Below are 20,509 nucleotides of genomic sequence, written 5' to 3' on the forward strand. Positions count from 1 at the left end.
TTCAACTTGTGGGCGCAAGTCCAAGTTCCATTCTCAGGTAGAGCATTACACTTCCGAGTTAGTCGCCAGGCCTCACATTTCCTGAGCTGGTCTGTGCCCTGTGCTCTCAGACACTCTCTCTTCGGCTCTCTGAAACACGGCCATTTGCGACAACATGGCTGGATCTTGAGAATATCATGCTAAGTTAAATAAGTCAAACAAAAAGTTGAGAACCATATGATTTCACTCATATATGGGATATAAAACTGAAAGCAACAAACAAAAACTCAGACACAGACAACAGTTTGGCGGTTACCGGAGGGAAAGGGGGGAGGGGAGTGGGAGATAAGGGTAAAGGGGGTCAAATATATGGTGATGGAAGAACTGACAGGTGGTGAGCACACAATGCGATATATAGATGATGTATTACAGAATTGTACACTTGAAACCTATATCATTATTACTAACCAATGTCACCCCCATAAATTTAATTTAAAAAAAGCATGTTTCTCTTCTAATCTATCCTTCCCGTCAGCTTCTTCCTAGTTCAGCTTTCAGTCTCCAAGCGATCTGTTCCTGTCTTGTTTCCGATAGTGTTAAACCAAACACAAGCATGTTTTGATGTTTTGTGTGCCGACTGCACACCTGGCTACCTGCTAGGCAATGGGAGTAGAGAGAAGCAGAGAGCCGTGTGTCCCGTCAGTAGAGGCACCGGTCATGAGAGAGAGAGCCGGCTGAGGACAGACGAGGGCCAGCTGCTCTGCCTCACACAGGTGTGCACATCTGCTCTCCCAGCGCCCTCCTACCTAATGCTTCGGGCTTTCCAGCAGTGTTTCTCTAAAACACCATGTGAGTGACCCACCTAAAATCCTTCCGCGGCTTCCCATTGCTTACAGAAAACTCACAATAGAATCCTGGCCTCTCTTTCCGTTTCAGGCTCAGCTATCCCCACCCCTTTGCCCTACTTCCAAACATACCATCAATGCACACAGCATCTAGATCACGTCCCTCCTGCCTGAAGTGCCTTCATCCACGTGTTAGACTGCTTTAACAGCCCAGACAACACTTCCCCTACTACGGCGTTTCTGACCGCTTGGTCAGGTAGACATGTGCCAGGCACTGTTAGCTGCTAGGAAAGACGGGGCCGCCTGGCAGTTCGCCATTCGCACTCCTCACTACTGCTGCACTGTCCTTCCCCATTTACGCAGACACCTATCCCTTTGGGGGAGGCTGTGAGCTTTGCAAGGTTCTTCTGCTCAGCACAGGATAGGTACACAGTAAATCCAGAAGACACCTGATGACTGAGCAGCAGAACTCATGATGGAGTAGAAATCAAGGTCAACGGAGTATTTCTGTAATGACTCGGGAACTTTGGGGCTGGGTTAGGCAATATCCTCTTGCTAAGATTGGTATCAACTCTGAGAAATATTGTATTCGGTTGTAAAGTCCCAGTACAACTGGAGAAATAAAGCCTTTGATTAAAAACTAAAATTTCCCCAGCCCTCTAAACAGGGATGGGGGAGGGGAGCAGGTGTGGAAGGGCGTCTGATCTGTCATATTCTTCAGTCAGAGCCCTGAGCCTGTTTGAGTAAGACAAAGTGATGTTCTGATAACGTTGATAAAAGCAGCTTGAAGGTTGGGTCACAGGAAGCCTAAGATAAACGCTCAGAGGAAACAGGTCTTTTTTGAAGTAGCCTCTTCATAATCATTTTCCCACACATTTGTTCAACTTCCGAAGGAGGACTGAATATCTGATTTGCTTTGCAAATGCAACAGCTTAAGAATGAGACATTCAGATAATGTCATGACAAATGGTTTGGAAGGCTCCTCCAGCTCGCTCAGAGCTGCGGCTTCAGAGCTGTGCTTACTGTTCACCTAGGCACAGGCGAACCATGGTCCCTCAGACTGACACTTGGGGATTTGTTTGGTTTTGATTTTGTTCGTACTTGGTTTTAAAAGAGATTTCTGGAGGGTCTTCAGGAGAATGGACAATGCGCGTTGCCTGATGAAAGTGAGTATCACAGCTCCAACTCAGCTGGGGAAAAGGGGTAGAGGTTGCGAAGAAGGCAGCGGTTACTATCTTGTTTCTGCCATGGCAGGCCTGTCATTTTATCTTCACATCCCACACACATGCAGTTTACAACATAAGCTAGCAGGTGGGGAAAGGAAGAGAGCGAGCCCTAAAGTGGCCATTAGAGTCTCCCATGTGAAAAGCACATTTAAGTCCTTTGAAACTTGCCTACAAATCAAACCCTCTCAGTGTCCTCTGTGAAGGCCTCCTAGCACGGCGCCTGGTAAATGTTTGTCAAAAGAATCCACGATTAACACTAACCCAAGCAATGCTATTGGTTTAGAGATACCATAAGCTCATTGAAATGTTTTGAAAGAGATCCTATCGCTACCACTCAGAAATGTCTCCTTCTACCTTTTAGTGAGATACGCTGTGCATACACAGTACAAGTTTCTGTTCTCAAACCTAATGGAAAGGATAACAAAACCTGGATAAAAAATATTTTTGGTGAAAATAAATTTTATCGATGAGAGGAAGCACATTTAAAAACAACTCTCCCTGGTTACTGTTTCATGATGGTTTCTGTTTAAAGACTCACACCACTGGTTTCTGGGTGTGAAATTACACAGGCCTCTCGTAATCACATGAAACTGAGATGGCCAGGCATGAAGAACCCATCTATTTGTATCAGGATGGATGTAAACACCAAAATAATAATTTAAAGAGTCAGATCACTACTACAAACATTAGGCAAACACTTTTATTTCTTACTTAACCATGCTGCACGTATATATACAATACCAATATGTACAACTTGAACAAATACAATTTATACATAAAATACAATGGAAGTGTGACTTTTGAAATTAATGCAACAAACTCATTGTACAATTTGTAATTTTGGCCAGCATCCAGTATTGTAGTAATGCTGCTGAAGTTGTTAATGATCTAAATTAGACTACAGTGTAAGTTCAAAGGCACTAGGAAGGTCTATATTTTCTAGCATTTTTAGAACAAAGAATAACTAAAAAGGAAGACAAATGTATACATTAAGAAATGGGGCAGACACTGGCATTAAGTGTAAACCCTACCCATTCCTTAATTCACAGCCCTGTAGGGAAGAGAGGGACCTTCCTTAGTTAAGGAGAAAGGTATCTTTAACAGACTAAAAAGAAACACAAAAAACACAACCCCAAAACCATAATCATAACTTAAAAAACATGTTACAGATAAAGTGGCACCACCCCCAAAGTAACCTTAAATTTCTTGCTGCAAAAATAGGTCCCCTTTTCCTAGAAAAGTAGATGACACAGCTTGTCAACGGATTCTACTTGCGCGATAAACACATAGAGACAGACCCTCCCCCCACCCCGATTAAACTTACACTTTATGAGAAACTAAACAAAAATGGGGAATACTACATTTTAACATCCTAATTATTAGTATATATAATTACAGGGTTTATTAAAGAACATACCACAACCAACATTCTACTAAGGTCCTTTTAATAAATAAATATTACTACTTTAAATTAAAGAGAAAAATACCCATTCAAAACTTATTTTAAAAAACAAAACAACCCTATTTATATGTGACACTCATTATAAATCTTCCTATTTCATATAATGAGCAAGTTTGTTCATCTATATCCTTTCATAAAATAAATATTGAAGTTACAAAATATTTCATTTGTGCACAAAAACACAATAAATGTGCAGAAACGGCTCTGACTGGAGCTAAATGAATAGCTCTGAAGTCAGTGTCCATATTTTCACCTGGATTATCAGGCCTGCCTCAAATATCTAATTTTGGTATTTCACAAGATGAATATTCATTGTCCATCTGATATAAACAGTTCTAACGTAAATGTTTAAAAAAAAACACAAAAAACTGTGCTAAAGCAGCCTGTTGTTTTTTTTTCAATTTCTCAATGCTTTGATTTTTTTCCACAGGTTGTTTTTTGTTACTGCAGTGGAGTGGAATAGAAAAAATCTAACATACTGGCTTAAATTTTCTATATTGTTTTAGAGCTTAATGTAAAAGTTATTCCTTTCTTATTAACTGCATGGTTAAAGACTAGAAATATGGACTTATAAAAAGAAGTATTCATCTTTTCTTTCTACTGGTAAAATTAAGATTTCTCTAGAGTAATTACTAACAGAGTTAATATGCATCTGTAATTGCTGAGATATTTTGCTGACACAAAGCTTTTACAAACATAAATTCACCTCAAGTCTTCACAGTACGTAAACAATGCCCCACAGAGTAAAGTTATAAACTTCTAACTATCTTACACATTACAAAGAAAATGCTGCCAGTGAAATGCAATTCTTATTACCTAGAAAATACGCACCATACACAGGACATTTAGCACACCCCTTCAGAATGTACTTTAAGTTTATGGACACATTTTTACGACCACTGCACAAGTACACCACCTTCATTCACCCCCCCCCCATACACAGCTTTGTAATTATAAACCAATATTTAACCAAACTCCTTAAAACAATGTTAATTTCATAAATACTAATTTATGAAGTCTCAAAACTTGCAACCAATGTTTCAGGGCTGATTACATAATTTTAAAATTCATAAAAGATACAGTAAGTGGTGTAGCTGTAGCATAATGTTCAAAAATATACAAATTTTGTAAGCAGCCAACAAAAGAAAATACAATCCTATTACAACTTATTTTACTATAAAATAAAAATATTCTTTATTTTTAGAGGAATATGGTCTAACTGGGTTTGTCAATGGAAGAAATTCAGGGAAGAATATTTTTTAAATAAAATATGAAGAAAAACAAGTGTTTTAAAAGCAAAGAATTAAAAGATATTTGTCTTACTTTGGCTGTATCTTTTGGAAAATAGAGACCTTTCTCAATTGGGAGATACAAAGCAATTTCCATCAAAATTTAGAACTCAAAGGAAAGCATCCACTAACACACTTCAAAGTCAATTTTAAAAATATACACATATGGGTAAAGATTAGTGACCACTGTTTAGCTTCTCAATTTTCTGCCACTGTGACTCCTTTATGTTTAGGTACAAATTCAATGTTTCAGGAGAACATGAAACCAGAACAAAAAAGTATATTTGACTTGAACTCAAAGTGGCAAAAAAGGTCAAGAGAGATGCAGATTAAACACATTTTCAAGTTTGTTTGTTAAACATGTACCCTTCTAAAGTATGACTGCCAAATTATAAATTTTCTACAGATCAGTAAGATCAGTCATCTAATACTTAAAATGCAATGACTGATAGTATAAAAATTAGAACATATTTAAACAGGCTGGGCGGGGTTATGATTGAATCATTTCTTCGTTTTGTGGCCCATACATGCGTATATAACAGCCCAACATCGGACAATTAGAGCTGCTACTGTCTGTCTGCAAAATAGGATATACATTTCTTTCTATTTTGAATATCTGGTTATCTAAACAAACAGTAGTTGAGTAAATTACTAGCAGGCTTATGTATACATTTAAACTGCGACTCTATAGTATGAGCTGCTCCCCCAACTTCCCTGCATAGTATAAACTGAAGAGTAATACAACAATCTAAACTACCAGTTGTGCAATTTTAATATGCTATGTTAACTTAATATATATAGACTAACAGTTATTAGACAAATTATTCCAGTCTCACTCCATGATTTACAGCGTCCATTATTTGAAATTACACAAAAGTCTTCAGTGTTTTAATTAAAGATTTTGTCCAGGCATGAGAATATCACTAATTTTTATTGAGATTTTCAGTCTGTAACATTCACTGAAGTAAAGAGTCAATTACCGTTTCAGGCTTTGCAGAACGCTTTCTGTTTGGAGAAGAAAAAAAGAAAACATGAACGCTTTCCTCAAAGACTGAAATGCAAACACTTTCCTTTATGTAGTAGAAAACACTGGGCGACCACAACGTCTAGAAATAGGCCACGGCCTGACAAGTCTGATCATTACGAGATCAGCTCATGCGCACTGTCTCAGGCCAGGGAAAGGTCAGCTAGAGCAGGTGCGAGAGCATGGCAGGCCGCCCCCCCACCCACCCAGAGTGGTGCGGGCCTAAGTGGATGATAATTTCCAAAACTGGACTAGACTACGTGGCCAGGCCAAGTGGGCTGCATGCTTGCCACACCAAACCCCCCTGACTACCGCTCTGCGGCATGCTACAGGCACAGGTGTATTCCATAAAAATCAGAGACACACATCATCTGAGGCAACACCGCACAGATGCACGTGTAGGGGCTGATGGAAATCACCACATAAATGTACCATGTTTACTGCAATTTTGCTTAGCACATTGAACTGTGCATGTCTCATGAGGAACACTACACTGAATTATCATGTAATGTAATATCAATAAACCATTGATTGTGTGTATTTATCTATGTTCATGGTCATCTATCATTTTCACAATACAGCAGGCTAATTCTGGTGTACAGAGACGCTGGGTTTGGCTCATCTAATGTTTTTGGCTCACATGCTTTTTATTTTCTTTTTTTTTTTTTGGTTAAATCAAAAAGGTATATATTTTAAAATGAGCATTCTGAAAACTATATCCAAACACTATATTAAATTATTTCTCTGTTTGTTTTAGGTCCACATAGTTTTACAAAAGTGACTAAAGACTGAGAGATCTCATGCAAATAATTCAATATCTGGCTTCTCCTTTGAAACAATAGGATTCAGAAATCAGGGGCTCTCTAGTCCCAAAACTAAGCAAGAGCAGGGCAGCAGCCACTCACGTTAGGCCCACCACTCTCCAGTTTGCCCCAGTCCCCACCACAGCCTATTTTTTGCCTACAATGAGGCCAACTCTCTTAGTATTTATCATCACACTTGCATTGTTATTTTTCTTACTAACTTCAGAGTTAAGAGGAACACATCCCTATTAAATGTGGAAAAGTGAAACAAGTAGAGGGATTTGTGTGTTTTTTGAACTGCTATGCTCCATTCATAAATATTACATGCATGGCTTCTGCTGGAATATGAAAAGTTTTTAACCTCTTGACACCTAAATACTAAAGATTGTAAAAATTTGTATACTTTTAATATGCTATTGATTCTTCCCCCCAAGTTCAACTATCCCAAATTTATTACTGTTAGGTTGTCTATGAGATTATGCCACACAAAAATACAACTTCCCCCTACTCAAAAATCTATGTCCTCAAAGCAGGGAAAAATAAGCTTATTTCCTCTCATTTCAGGAGCCCCAAAGTCTTACATCCAGTTAAGCAAGTTGAACAGTACTTGATGCAGGGTAGGGAGAGAAGAAATAAACCCAGCCCAAGGCACTCACATTCTGGTTTCCCTGGGCTCGTGTTATGACACATACAGATGACTCAACAGTCAAAACCAGTACCCAAAAGAGAGGAAAAGATGGTCAGGGAAGCTTTCTTTAACCAACAACTGAGGAAATCAAGGTTCTTGGGACAATTTTTATGATAGAAAAATGAATCAGCTGAGTACAATAACTTGGGACTCTAACCAGGCAAATTAATTAGCATCTTCTAGAAGAATCAGTGTAAGAATTAAGGAATTAAGATAGTAGGTGACTGACACATTTGGAAAGAACAAAATACATTAATAATAAATTCTATTACTTAGGAGGGCTAAAGAAACTGATTCTTTAGCAAGATTGTATTTACTCAAATCATAACTACCTAAGAACTTTGATGTATATTTAAATATATCAGCCAAAACATTTACCACATTAACTAAATTTTCTTTAACTGTATCTCATTGCCTTATTTCACGGTATGCAAAGACAGTCCTTACCTTCTCCCTGTCTTTGGCCTTGCTTTTCCCTTTGAGGTCCGTGGCCTCTCCAATTTCATCAAGGACTGCCGCAGGCTCTCCTCAGTATAGGCAAGATACACGTGGGAAAGGTCCACTTCAAAGGGCTAAGAAAAGGAAACACATACCAGATACTCAGAGGAGGAATTTACATCAGATTTGGGGAAAGATTTAAAATACTAAATAAACTCCTTGAAAAAAGCCACAGAAGACCAGACCAAATAAATGTCTAAAGATACCTTCTTCTAATGTCATTTATCGCAATATTCACCAAGGGTTGGTGAATAAGACCTGCCACACTACAAAGTCCTTAATAGTAAAGAAAAACTGCTGCTGTTTTCCCTAAAGCTGTATTTCTCACAGCTCTAAAAAGGACTAGCATTGAAAAGGAGATTCTAATCTCTGAGCATATGCCCATGACGCAGAAGGCGGTGAAGGGTGACTGACAGTGATTCCATGCCACTCCTGTGCAGAAATAAGCCTGCTCCGGACTGAAGGAGCAGAACTGTCTTAGTAATCACCCCATCCTAGAGACTGGCCGACTTTTCCGCACAGCTGATTAACAGATATCATGTTGATAACACAGTGACCCACATTCCTATGAAGAAACAACTGTAATAAAAAACAAAACAAAAAAAAGCACTCTTACATCTTTCTCTTTTTTATCAGGAACTGGAGTCTGCTTCCTCATGTTATTTCCTGTGTAGGCAACACATTTCTCAAAAAAGGGAAAAAAACAGAGGACAATTGTCTTAATTAGCAATTGACACTGTGAATAAGCAAATTACTATGAGACATGCTGATGTTACACGTATTAAACATGATCTAAATGCTGGAACAGAAAGGGACCCAGAGGTCGTTCAGTCCTATGCAGTCCTGACCTACACAATTCCCACTGAATAGTCTGTGTGTTATCATATAGCTAATCAGAGAAACCTCTTATCCACCCTACCGGATTCTCAACTGATTCGTCCTCTGGACCACCTTTCTCCCCAGGAAAGCCAGCAAAATTTATAGTCTACAGGAAGTACTCCACAAGTATTTCATGAAAGGATGAAGGTAATACTCACCAGCTGCCATTCTCCTATGTCTTCATTCCAATGGACATAGTTTTCAATCATTTCCTTTTAAAAGAGTCAAAGATAGTCTAATTTTAATATTTAATAACATTTAAAATACTGAAAAATATTCAAGAAACTAAAATCTTAACATATTAGGGAGAAAAAGTTGTCTCAAAACATTATATACTACATGATACACTTTTTATACATTTAAAAATACCTGCTTTTAAGAGATATATGAAAAAAATATATATATATATATGTAGATGCAATTAAGCCATATAAAAATAACAAGCAAGGAAATGGAGACCATGGGACTCAGGAAGATGGATACCCTGAGTTGGAAAGAGGCAAACGGATGGAAGAAGGGAGAGGGAACTATTTGACTGGAAGTAGGTTACTGCCATGGGCATAGCTTTTGTTTGGGGTGATGTGTTTACTACAAAATAATTAACTAAATGAAAGCAGGCCATCCAAGGACCAACAAGGAGAGTGTACCAAGAACCAGAGATTAATTCTGTACACCTGACGTCCGAAGGAAAGGTACACTGAGGCTTCTTTTCAGACAAATTTCTTAAAGCTACAGATTCAAACTAAATTTTTTAAAAAATCAATATTTTAAGTTTACTAAAATGTACTGGAAAGAGGAAAATTCTGAGTAAAGAAAAATAGAGGCTGAGATTTCTAAATTATACTATTATTGAGATTTAGCATCCATCTGGAGATAGATAATGGTGATGATTGTACAACATTGTGAATATACTTAATGTCACCAACTTGTACTCTTAAAAAATAGTTAAAATTGGGGTGGCCAAATGGCTCAGTTGGTTAGAGCGTGAGCTCTGAACAACAGGGTTGCTGGTTCAATTCCCACATGGACCAGTGAGCTGCGCCCTCCACAACTAGACTGAAGGCACCAAGCTGCCGCTGAGCTTCTGGAGGGGCGGCCGGATGGCGCAAGCTTTTAACAACAAGGTCGCCGGTTCAATTCCCACATGGGAAGATGGGCTGCACCTCCTGCAACTAAGACTGAAAATGGCGACTGGACTTGGAGCTGAGCTGCGCCCTCCACAACTAGATTGAAGGACAACTTGGAGCTAATGGGCCCTGGAGAAACACAGTTCCCCAAGAAAAAAATAAAATAAAATAAAATAAAAAAGTTAGAATGATCAGTTTCATGTTACGTATATTTTATCACACACCACAAACAGACTTAGCATCCATAAGCAGAAAGAAAAAGTTAGCACAGGAGATCTGCTTATTCTATTTATAGGATGAAGGACACTGAATGAATAAACAGGGCCTATACCTTGATTCTGATTGTAATTACAGTAAGTCTTCACTTAACATCGTCAATAGGTTCTTGGAAAATGAAACTTTAAGCAAAATGGCGTATAAAGAAACCAGCTAATTGATATAAATAAGAGTTAAGTTTCTACGGAACATTTCTGGTCACAAAAGAATTCACCAAATTTCTAAATAAAGACCCCAAACCCTCATATTAAACATTGAAATAAATGTGAGGTATACATATATTTAAGAAAGATTGATAAAAATAAGTAAGATAATTATTTTTCAAACTGCTCACCCTAGTTCAGGGAAATATATTTGCAGGTGGCTGGAGCCTGTCTTAGAAGTTCAGGGTAAAAGGAGGGAACCCACCCTGGACAGGGCACCCTTCCCTCAGAGGGCACGTCACACACACCAAGTCACTCAGTCTGGGACAATTTAGACACACCAATTCACCTCATGTGCACATCTTTGAGGTGTGGGAGGAAACAGGAGGACTTGGAAAAAACCCACGCAGACATGGGGAGACATGCAAACTCCACACAGACAGTGGTCCCAGCTGGGAAGCAACTGTTTTTCTGATCAATGTTGTAACAAAATGACACTGAACGAAATGATCTGCTATACATGAATCTGGATTCCTCCAAAGGGCTGAGAAATTCTTATTTAGATACTTAGGTACAGAAACAGAGAATTATGCATTAAGATAACAGCTGAAGTGAAATGTGGTAACATTAGTTCAAGAAAATTTTATCATCAACAACTGAAGTGTAAATATTTAGCACCAATTAAGTGACAAATCGTCTTTCCTTACTCCTTAACCCCAGCCAAGCGACCTAATATCTAGGTAGGACAACGTCCCTCTTACCTGATAATCCTGAGGTATAAAGTTATCGATAATGAGCATCTGGAGTCGAAGCTCCCTGCTAAGTTGTCGAATGTTCTCCAGCAGGCCTTCAATTTCCCTCTGGTGTTCCTGTTGGAGATCAGCCATCTACGAGAAAATCAGTGAAAATACTAAGGACAAACAAGATTTTAAATACAAAACAGTTCCGTCTGACATAGGGCACTGGCCTAAGAGGCCCTGGAAGTGCTTATCCAGTTCTTTCACAAAAACAGTGGACAGAACAACACTATCACCGTCTGTTCCACTAAACACGTTAGCTTAATAGCTAAAATTAAAAATTTCATATAAGGAGAAAATTTTATTCCTTTAAAATTGTAAGCACAGATTATGATTCCTTTAGGATTCTTAACCATCCTTAATCCAAGGAATTCTTTTTTTTAAAAGTTCAGAACGACATTAGTAGGGAATTTCTAAGAGACCAACCTCTGACTTTGCAGCCATCAGCATAGTCCAAACTTTCTTTAATTTCTTGGTCTTTCCCTGTGCTTCTTCTTGCAAACTGGTATATTTTTCTTCAATATCCAAGCGTTCTTGCTATGACAAAAATTGATAAACTTCAAAATAATTTTCTTCATTAAATCACAAATTTAATTATTTAACAAATAATATAAATGTTTAGCAATTATTATCTTCAAAGCAACCCACAGATCTGCTTTAACAATTTATTAAGAGCACAGGTATTTAGCTTTTCAGTAGAAAAATTAAATACCTTAGGCAAAGTGTCAACCAAAACCAAAAAATCACATTACCTCTTTTTCCTCAAGTTCTCTGCGAAGTTGCTCGGCTCTCTTCCTCCTTTCTTCCAGTTCCATATTAGATTCTTCAAGCAGTTTCTCTTGTTCCTCAGCTTTCGCCAACAAATCAACACCCCCAACAATCACTTTCTTCTCCAGTGCAGATAATTTCTCTAGCAAAGACTGATGCTCTTGTCTGTTGATTAAAATGAGAACACTCTACATCATCGATTATCTACTAATCTATCAATACCGTTTCCCAAAATTTAACAAGAATTTGGATGCAAATTTTCAAAACAGGAATATAATTATGTAACATCTCTATCAAATTATACCATTGGGTAGTATTAATTCATGATTTAATCTATAATTAATTCAAATTCACTGGTATTTTTTCCTCCCACATAGAGAGGAAATAAGCAAAACAGGTGTAACTTTTAGAAATACAATATAGTCAATAAAACCTTCTATCCAAAAACAGCTACTCTGGAGACAAAAATCAAGTTTTTAATTACTATTCAATTTTCTTGCTTATACATCCTATGAAAAATAGCAAGAATTTAAATCACAAATCCGTCTCAATTCAGTAGTACTCACTGGGCCTTAAGAAGATCTTTTTCCCGTTTCTCCAATTCAGCTCTAGCCTTGTTTCTTTCTTCTTCTTCCATATCGAGCTTTGTTTCAAGTGCTTTTCTCTCCTCATCAATTTTTGCTTGCATTTCAACCATCTTATCAGGGGAAACTTTCTTTTTACCTATTTGAGTCATTTAATTGTAACAATCACTTTAGAGTTAATGCTTCAGACTTGAACAAAGTATCTTCATTTTTATAAAAGATGCATTCCTCAATAACATAAAATCAAATATCAACATTTTAAGGAATTCAAATCAATAATATGTTTTATGTTCCTAGAAGAACTTTTTAACTAATTGCTAAATTCAAACTGCTGCCAATTGTGCCACAATAACTAAGAACAAAAATAAGTGAAAGAGAAGCAAAACAGATGAGCAGGGGAAAAAAGAGAGATTAACAAGAAAGCCAAATAAATAAAGCAAAGATCTGTGTGTCCCCAAATAACATATATGGTCAAAAAAGCAATATGGTTTTTTAGTTACTTTTGTCTGATAACCAGGTACAAAATTAAGTGGCTCTAAAAACACCTCCCCAAAACTTATTACAATAAATAAGCAAAAGTCACACATAGGTATAAAATGAACACATAAAAATATCAGGTAGAACTTACAGCAAGTAGTTTTTAATATATATCTTTAGTGTTTATAACATTTTTGTGGTTACCTGAGGGTAAAGGGAGAGGGGGGATGGTAGAAGAGGGTACAAGGGGTCAACTATACGGTGATGGAAGGAGAACTGACTCTGGGTGGTGAACGCACAATGCAATACATAGATGATGTATTATAGAATTCTACACCTGAAACTTATGTAGTTTTGTTAACCATTGTCACCCCAATAAATTTTAATTTAAATTTTTTTAAAGTTTTTGTTCAATAAAAGTTCTTGATTTTATTTAATAGTATATTTTTAAACGAAAAAAAATTCCATACTGATTATATAACAGTTATATAGTAATTAACCAGGCATTTCATAGTTGCTGAGCTGTCATGATATATCATACCTTAAATGAATAACTAAAATAACTCATATGTCAAACACAGGATCCTAAATCTCCCTAAGTGAGAAAGAACGTGATGTGTCAAATATAAATAGAAATACTACAAAATAATAAAGCTGGAAATACAGTTTCCAATTGATTGTTTTGATTATAATGTCTAGTAGAGTGTTTTACATACAAATAATAGTACAAAGTGTTAAATTTGTTACAATAGTATTGAATTAAAAGCTTACTGAATGAATTTCAAAATCATGAAGTTAAAATGAAAAATCAAAAAGAAAATAAAACTAGCATATTAAACTGGTTATGAAACTGAATCAAAGATAATTCATTTCTGGTAATACAATTTCTTTGAAGCATACTTTTCCTTCAGAAAAAACAAACAAACTTTTCGTAGAATTGATCTGAGGCTCTTCTGAAAGCTTTCTGTCATTCTTAACTTCCTTCCCAAAGGACCACAGAAATGTGTAAACCAGAAGACTTTATAAATTGTTAATGTCTCCACCCAAAAGCTAACTAACCTCTTCTGCTAGCGAGGAAAGAGAACTGAAAAATAACGATGATGGAGATATATATCTGAATATATTCTTTCAGGAACCATGAGACAAAGAATCATTCATAGGCTTTAATTTATCATAGGATAAAATTATATAAAAAACCCCCAAGGGTTTCAAATATATTACCATTTGAGTCTACAGAAACATTAAGTCCAAAGCAAACTTAAGCCACGAGACAAATAAGTTAAATAAAATAGTAAATAAAAGCACTGATCCAAATTCATGCTTTGGTGTGGTGTGATTCATTGCATTCCAAAAGTCAGGATGTAGACCTGATTCAGTGGGCTTTTTTGGCACAGTCACCTGTATTGAATGTTCTGAATTACATACACTGTTAAAAAATAATTTAGAAAAATAATTTAATCCCTATTCCCAATGAATTCCTAGAAAGAATTTCCCATCAGTAATACTATTTCTTAGAAATTTGAGGAGGAAAGTATAAGTTCAGGTACAAAGTAAGTACATGCATAATAAATTGTGACTTCCTTTCCACTTCAGAATTATAAAATATTTAAAAAAAAATGGCAAATATGTTAAGACAAAAAAAACCCAACAAAACCTATATATTATGAAGACATAGATACTAATGATATACAGGAAATGATGTGATGAACACATGTACATTAATTTTTTTAGGCTTCTAGGATTCTAACTGTTTTGTTAACTATTAAAAACAGTTTCCAAACCCATTAAGAGGCAGTAAAATAAAAAGATTTTATATGTAGAAATACAAAAGCATATGCTTACTGATAAATTACTGCTATGCCTAAATTGCATTAGCTATTCAAAACCATTCAAGTAATATTTCCAAACTGATGCTTTAGCAACAAAGATCCTATTGTGTTCTGGTAACACTTTCATAAAGATGACCATGCATATATAGCTAGGTTCAGTTTCAAAAGTCTAATATTTCAGTAACATTATTATTACCAGAATTACTCTGATAAATCATTACATTTCTCCCCAAATAATATTTTAATCTAAATGTAAATATGTACCAATTCTCCCAACCAGGCACTTAAAAACGTGACATCACTAAAAGTCACTTTTACATTGATTTTAAGAAAAATCTTAACCAAACCAACCAACCAAACAAAAATGCTTCTTCTTCTAATACTGCATGATAAAATTCAGCACAAATTTCAGATAAAAAAAAAAAGTTAATGTCATAGAGTAATTAAGCCAAACAGGAGTAGTAATATTTGAAACTGCCCTATGCCATGTGCTCTACCCAAAACTATGAAAATGAACTTTGGCAAGGTGAACTTAAAGGGAAGAATCTCAGAAAAGTGTTAACTGAGTTAAGCACCCATTTCATAAGCACCCATGGGCATAAGGAACCAGGCATTTGATTCCTCTATTTTTAAAAAAGGAGGGAAAATGCTTAAATCATTTATATTTGTATTTCCAAAATTTGGCTTAATGAGTCTTTAGAAATTTAGGAAAAAAGACAATGCCATCTGGTTCTGGTGATATATTTATTTTTATCTGTTTTGTTAATTAGGTCTAGCACATCCTGTGTGCTTGTCACTACCCACCTAATACTTCTGAATTGTTCCCTTAAAAACATAATTTGGAAACAAGAATGTTCCTAATATCTTCCTCAATAAAAATCAAAATAAAATTTTTAAAAATTTAGGAAAAAAGGAAGTTTTTTTTTAAAAAAAACACACTAAAGCTGTATTTTTTAAATACAAAATATGGATACTTACCTTGTAAAAAATATTAAATTTTAAAAATGTTAAGTGATAAAATTCTTTTAAGTTTAAATAATTGTACCACGTGGAGTGCAAATCAATCACACCAACCTGCTTGATCTTTCAATAAGAAGTAGTAAGCAAATCGTAGACAGGAAGCATATGCACAGAGATGAGGAGGAAAAAAAGAAAAACATTATTTCTTATGTAAAACAAAGAAAAATGTATATTAGCATTCATTTATAGTTTAAGTATAGAAATAAATCATTATCAAAACTGAAACTGAGCAGTTTTATGTAAACAGTAAAGCATATTAAATACAATGTAATTTAAGCAGATAATAAGATTAATTTAGTCTAAGGTTACAATTCAACCTATAGGGCTTATACTGACTCCCAAACTCCTGCAATATAACAAACAGTTCAGCACCAAGTGGGTATAATAACAGTGGACATAGAATTGGGAACCTGCTAAGACCTGGGAAGTATTCTAAAAGAGCAAAACAGATAATTACACCAATTTCAAAACAATTAATAAATTAAAAGTAGCAAAAGTCACGTTGCCCATTTTCAAAATTTCCCAATTCAATGTTCTTCCAATATAAGGATCTGTTACAGGTGTGCCTCTCTTTAAGAAAATCCAACCCCAAACCCTCAATCCCAAATTAGATTAGAGTAGTTTGTAGTGATTATATGATTAACAAAAGGATTTATTTAATGAAGAAGTTTTAAAGGCAGCAAGCTCTCCCAATACATTTGATTTTCCAACTTGATTTATATGCAATATTTTTTCAGAAAAAAACTCTTGTGCACAAAGTGAAGTACACCTGTATAATAAACTTGCATTCAATCTATTAGTAGATCATTAAGGATAATTATAATAATGTTGCTATAGAAGTAAATGATCAATTGATGATTCAAGCAAAAGACATCTTAAATAAGGCCATTCATATTTTTAAAGGGGAAAGTACATACACGTTACACACAGCAACCACATGCTGGGACCACCTTATCTCTACTTCACTAACACACATCACAACAAGAAACTTAATGTTACGTGCTAGGTACACAAATAGTAACTAAAACTGCTTAAATTGAAGAAAGCACAACTCATTTCGTAACATACTTTCATATAACTAGTCTTTAAGGATTAAGGTAAGTTTTAAAACAGAAAATTAAATTAAAATGCCTCCCACTCAGATATTTTCTTGTATTTTGTAGTTTAAATACAAAATAATACCTCTATATGGTTTCTAAAGCAATTTCATGTATTTTATGTTATCCTCTGAAATTAATTGTTTTGGTAAGATTTAAGAATTGTCAATAGAGAAAACAATTCTTAATATTCTTGGAATTCTTCCTCTAGAAAGCTAAAAGCATAAGAACAATAACCACATGTTTTCGCTATTAGTTTTGAAAGGTAAGTATGTCGATAATGCTTTAAAAGGCAGTAAGCTGCAAGCTATTACAAGAAAGCATCACTTCTCTTTCCTTCTGAAAATAAAATATAGATACAATTAATAACACTTTTCAATTTAATTAATTAAAGTTTAAGAAAAACACTAGAGGTTTGAAATAAGTTGATAGATCCTACATAAACAGTATTTTGTGGATCTGAATTTGCTAATCATACACTAGAAAATCTCTTAAAATCAATCAGGTAATTTTGAAATAGAGATAAATGGCTATTTGATATGAAATACTATTCAATTTATCTTTCCTTGCTTCAAACTTTACTTATTTATTTGGGAGCTTTCAATCTTAAGCTACCCTAAGAATACACCAAAGCATAAAACATTTACAACTGTAAGATAACGTTATAATGGGCACTGGTGTACTTCCGAATGTAATTTGGACTTTTAGAAATTCAGGATCTGTTATTACACATCCCTTATACTGAATAGGATTAGAAATCTGTCATGAAATATGAAAAAGAATGATAAAAATTATTCTTTTATACAGCTTACTAGCTCTCTTTACATTATCTCGATTGCAAAAGCATGAATCTCTCTTCCATTGTCTCAAACATAAGCTTAAGCGTATGTTTTAACAATTATGGATAACTGGAAGCGATGAAGGGGGGTGGAAATCACCACATGCTCTGTTCTCCTGAGAAGTCCAACACGTATTCTGTAAGTAATGACAGGGAGCGATGCAACATTTCTCAAATGAAGCCCATGGGTTATGGAAAAGCCAAAGCTCTGTTAAGAGGATTTAAGAGCTGCCACTCACTAGGCAAGAACTTATCCAGAGGTTTCTCTATGACAGAACATGTGGAGTCTGAGCTACTGCTGCTGCTACTGCCTGGAAGACAAAGACATGAGCCCAACGGGAACCACAGAAAAAGGAAACAAGGAAAGGACACATACACAGAGAAAAATTCAATTCCAGAGAGAATTTTAAAGGACAATCAAGCTTTGTATTAAAGAACCAAAACTTACTTTCCCTTAAAACCAGTCTTGGTAGTCTAGCCAATATTCTCTAATAAAGAAAGCCATGCAGGGGAATTAGAAACTGTATTCCTTTAAGCGTGTACAAAAATAGTGGGCAAACGCCACTATTCACCTAAAACATAGTAATTCAGAGGCTTGGAATGACAAGAATGAAAAATCAGTAAACCATTTGGTGACATGTCTGTTTATTTAAATTATTTAGGTTGATAAGTTAAAGGAACTGAGTTTTAAAATTTAAGCTCTTGCACAATTAAAATCACAGAAATGATAAACTGTCCTTCATTATAGACAGGTTGGTGTGTCTCTAATTTCACTCGTTTCCCTCTAAAACATCAAATTATCAGATATAATTATGTATGTTTCAAAGTTTCATGGCAAAACTTTGAAGAGCTCACTGAACATTTAAAAATTTCTAAGCCTGAAAGGGAGGTATTTTTCTATTAAATGTTTGAACATATGACACAGTGGCATTTTTTTCTATTCAAAATTTTATTTTTAACAAATCTATTATCTGTTTTAGCTTTGAATAGTTTTCCTTTGTGAAAAAATAGGTATAAACACAAAACCATTTTTCTAATAAGTGCTTAGGTTTTGCGGGCCATACAGTCTCATGTGAAAACAGCCAACCATAGACCATACATAAACAAATGAGCACGGCTGTGTAATAAAATTTTATTTACAAAAACAGGTGGTAGGCTGAATTTGGCCAGCAGACTATATTTTGCCAACTCTTGCTCTAAATCATGCTTTTCCTGTCTTTTGAAGTTATAAAATCTTCATAGTTTTTAAATTTGGGACTCCTGATCAAGCAGTGATGGGTTTATTTTCAGCAAGATCATTTTAATAAGAGAAGCAAAATATGTACCAGCTTGGAAACAATGATCCACACTAATGGAAGAGAATTCTGAAATAAATATACATTTAGGGTAAAAAGATTTGAAATGTAGGTGATTATAATATGTCTCTCTCTTTTGCATGTTATCTATACCTTGCTCACAACAAACACAATCTTAATCCACACTTGGCTACAAATGCTCTATAACAGGGTGAGAATGAAAGCACATTTCATAAAGAAAAAATTAAATTAAAAAATAGAATCCTTATATAAATTTATTATTTAAAAATTCAGTGACTTCTAAAGCCTAATCCTGCTTTAGAAAAACTTCACATTATCCTGATTTCCTAGAGTTATGTTCCTAACACAGATGAAAGTCCCCACATAAAATTAAAACCCTACATGAAAATTTTAAATGGTACATCCACTAGAACAGATTTTTACAATTCTAAATTCTAAAAAACCCAGAACATATGGTATTCTAATTCAACTATAAATAGATCAATATAGGAGGAAAAACTAATGCAGTTAACCAGGTACATGGCATACTTCCTCTGTTCCAATTGCTACCGATACTAAATATGGCAAAATAATAGGCATGTACTCAACAGCCTTGGGAATGTTAAACCATCAGTAGATAGCAATTCCGGTTAATTTCTAGAACTGAAACAGAACTTACCCCTCCTTTTTTTCCTTTTCTCTCCATCTTCTCCAACTTCACCCTCTTCGTCGTCATCCTCCTCTGACCCACTGATATCAGAGCCTGATATTTCTTCCCCTTGAACAGAAATTTAATACAATGATTATTAATCTGTACCAGGTCACTGGCTATTCAGGAAATGCCTATATCAACTTTCTTCATTAAGTTTTTGTTGCCCTAAGCAAATTTTATATTAATATTCCTAGACAGTATATTAGATACGCTAATCTCAGAAACAGACATGATACAACGTACACAGAGGTTTTATTTTTAAAGTTCCTAAAGAGAAATTAAATTCTGATCCATTTAAAATGTCAAATAACAGTTTAAGTACAGTGTGTGTGTGTGTGTGTGTGTGTGTGTGTGTGTAAATTACATGTTAGAGTAACTTACTCTAAGAGTTAAAGACTTCAGTCTCTTAAACATGTGATCACTTTTGGGGAGCATTTTCTCCTCAGTTTTCTGTTTAAGATTTTAAATAATTCATTGAACCTGCATATTTTTTAAGAGCAATAAAACTCATCTAATACAGTAAAAAGGACTATACCATAAGAAATAATTCAAAAGAAGAAGGGCTTATTTGTACAAAGATTCTGTGAACTTAAATTTTGGAAAAAGGAATTCATTAAAAATGTTTAAACACCTCAGTAGCAGTGAGCACATCTATTGCCCAAACCTTGGTTTCTAAATACCATTCTCCAATGAAAGGAATCAGGGAGAAATAGATGATTTTAAGGCCAGGGTAGAAAAAATACAAAATGAGCCTAAAACATCTTGGTACCAGAAAATTAAGAAAGTGCTCAAAAACAAATAAATAAATAAAAACATACGGGGGCATGCTGAAACAACACAGGAACAACAACGA

General features: G+C 35.2%; 1 protein-coding gene across 7 annotated transcripts in view; it reads right to left on the reverse strand.

Annotated features, from left to right (window-relative positions):
• Positions 1-20,509, reverse strand: part of KIF3A (kinesin family member 3A) — a 143,117-nt gene that overhangs the window by 86,816 nt on the left and 35,792 nt on the right. For 2 of the 7 annotated variants that reach the window (XM_088798600.1, XM_088798601.1), the window contains exons 9-18: positions 19,624-19,722; positions 15,769-15,777; positions 12,371-12,527; positions 11,789-11,969; positions 11,463-11,573; positions 11,001-11,126; positions 8,852-8,905; positions 8,431-8,499; positions 7,764-7,888; positions 2,734-5,806 (exon numbers count right to left, since the gene is read on the reverse strand). In XM_088798600.1, the coding sequence (XP_088654726.1) occupies positions 5,758-5,806; positions 7,764-7,888; positions 8,431-8,499; positions 8,852-8,905; positions 11,001-11,126; positions 11,463-11,573; positions 11,789-11,969; positions 12,371-12,527; positions 15,769-15,777; positions 19,624-19,722 (980 nt within the window). In that variant the 3' untranslated portion in view covers positions 2,734-5,757. Of the gene's footprint in view, positions 1-2,733; positions 5,807-7,763; positions 7,889-8,430; positions 8,500-8,851; positions 8,906-11,000; positions 11,127-11,462; positions 11,574-11,788; positions 11,970-12,370; positions 12,528-15,768; positions 15,778-17,888; positions 17,961-19,623; positions 19,723-20,509 lie in introns of those variants that run through there. The other 5 variants (XM_019756045.3, XM_088798599.1, XM_019756048.3 and 2 more) reach the window with 3 other exon arrangements.

Source organism: Rhinolophus sinicus, chromosome 5, assembly GCF_057876585.1.
Source record: "Rhinolophus sinicus isolate RSI-liver-muscle chromosome 5, RSI-T2T, whole genome shotgun sequence".
NCBI classification, from domain to species: Eukaryota; Metazoa; Chordata; class Mammalia; order Chiroptera; family Rhinolophidae; genus Rhinolophus; species Rhinolophus sinicus.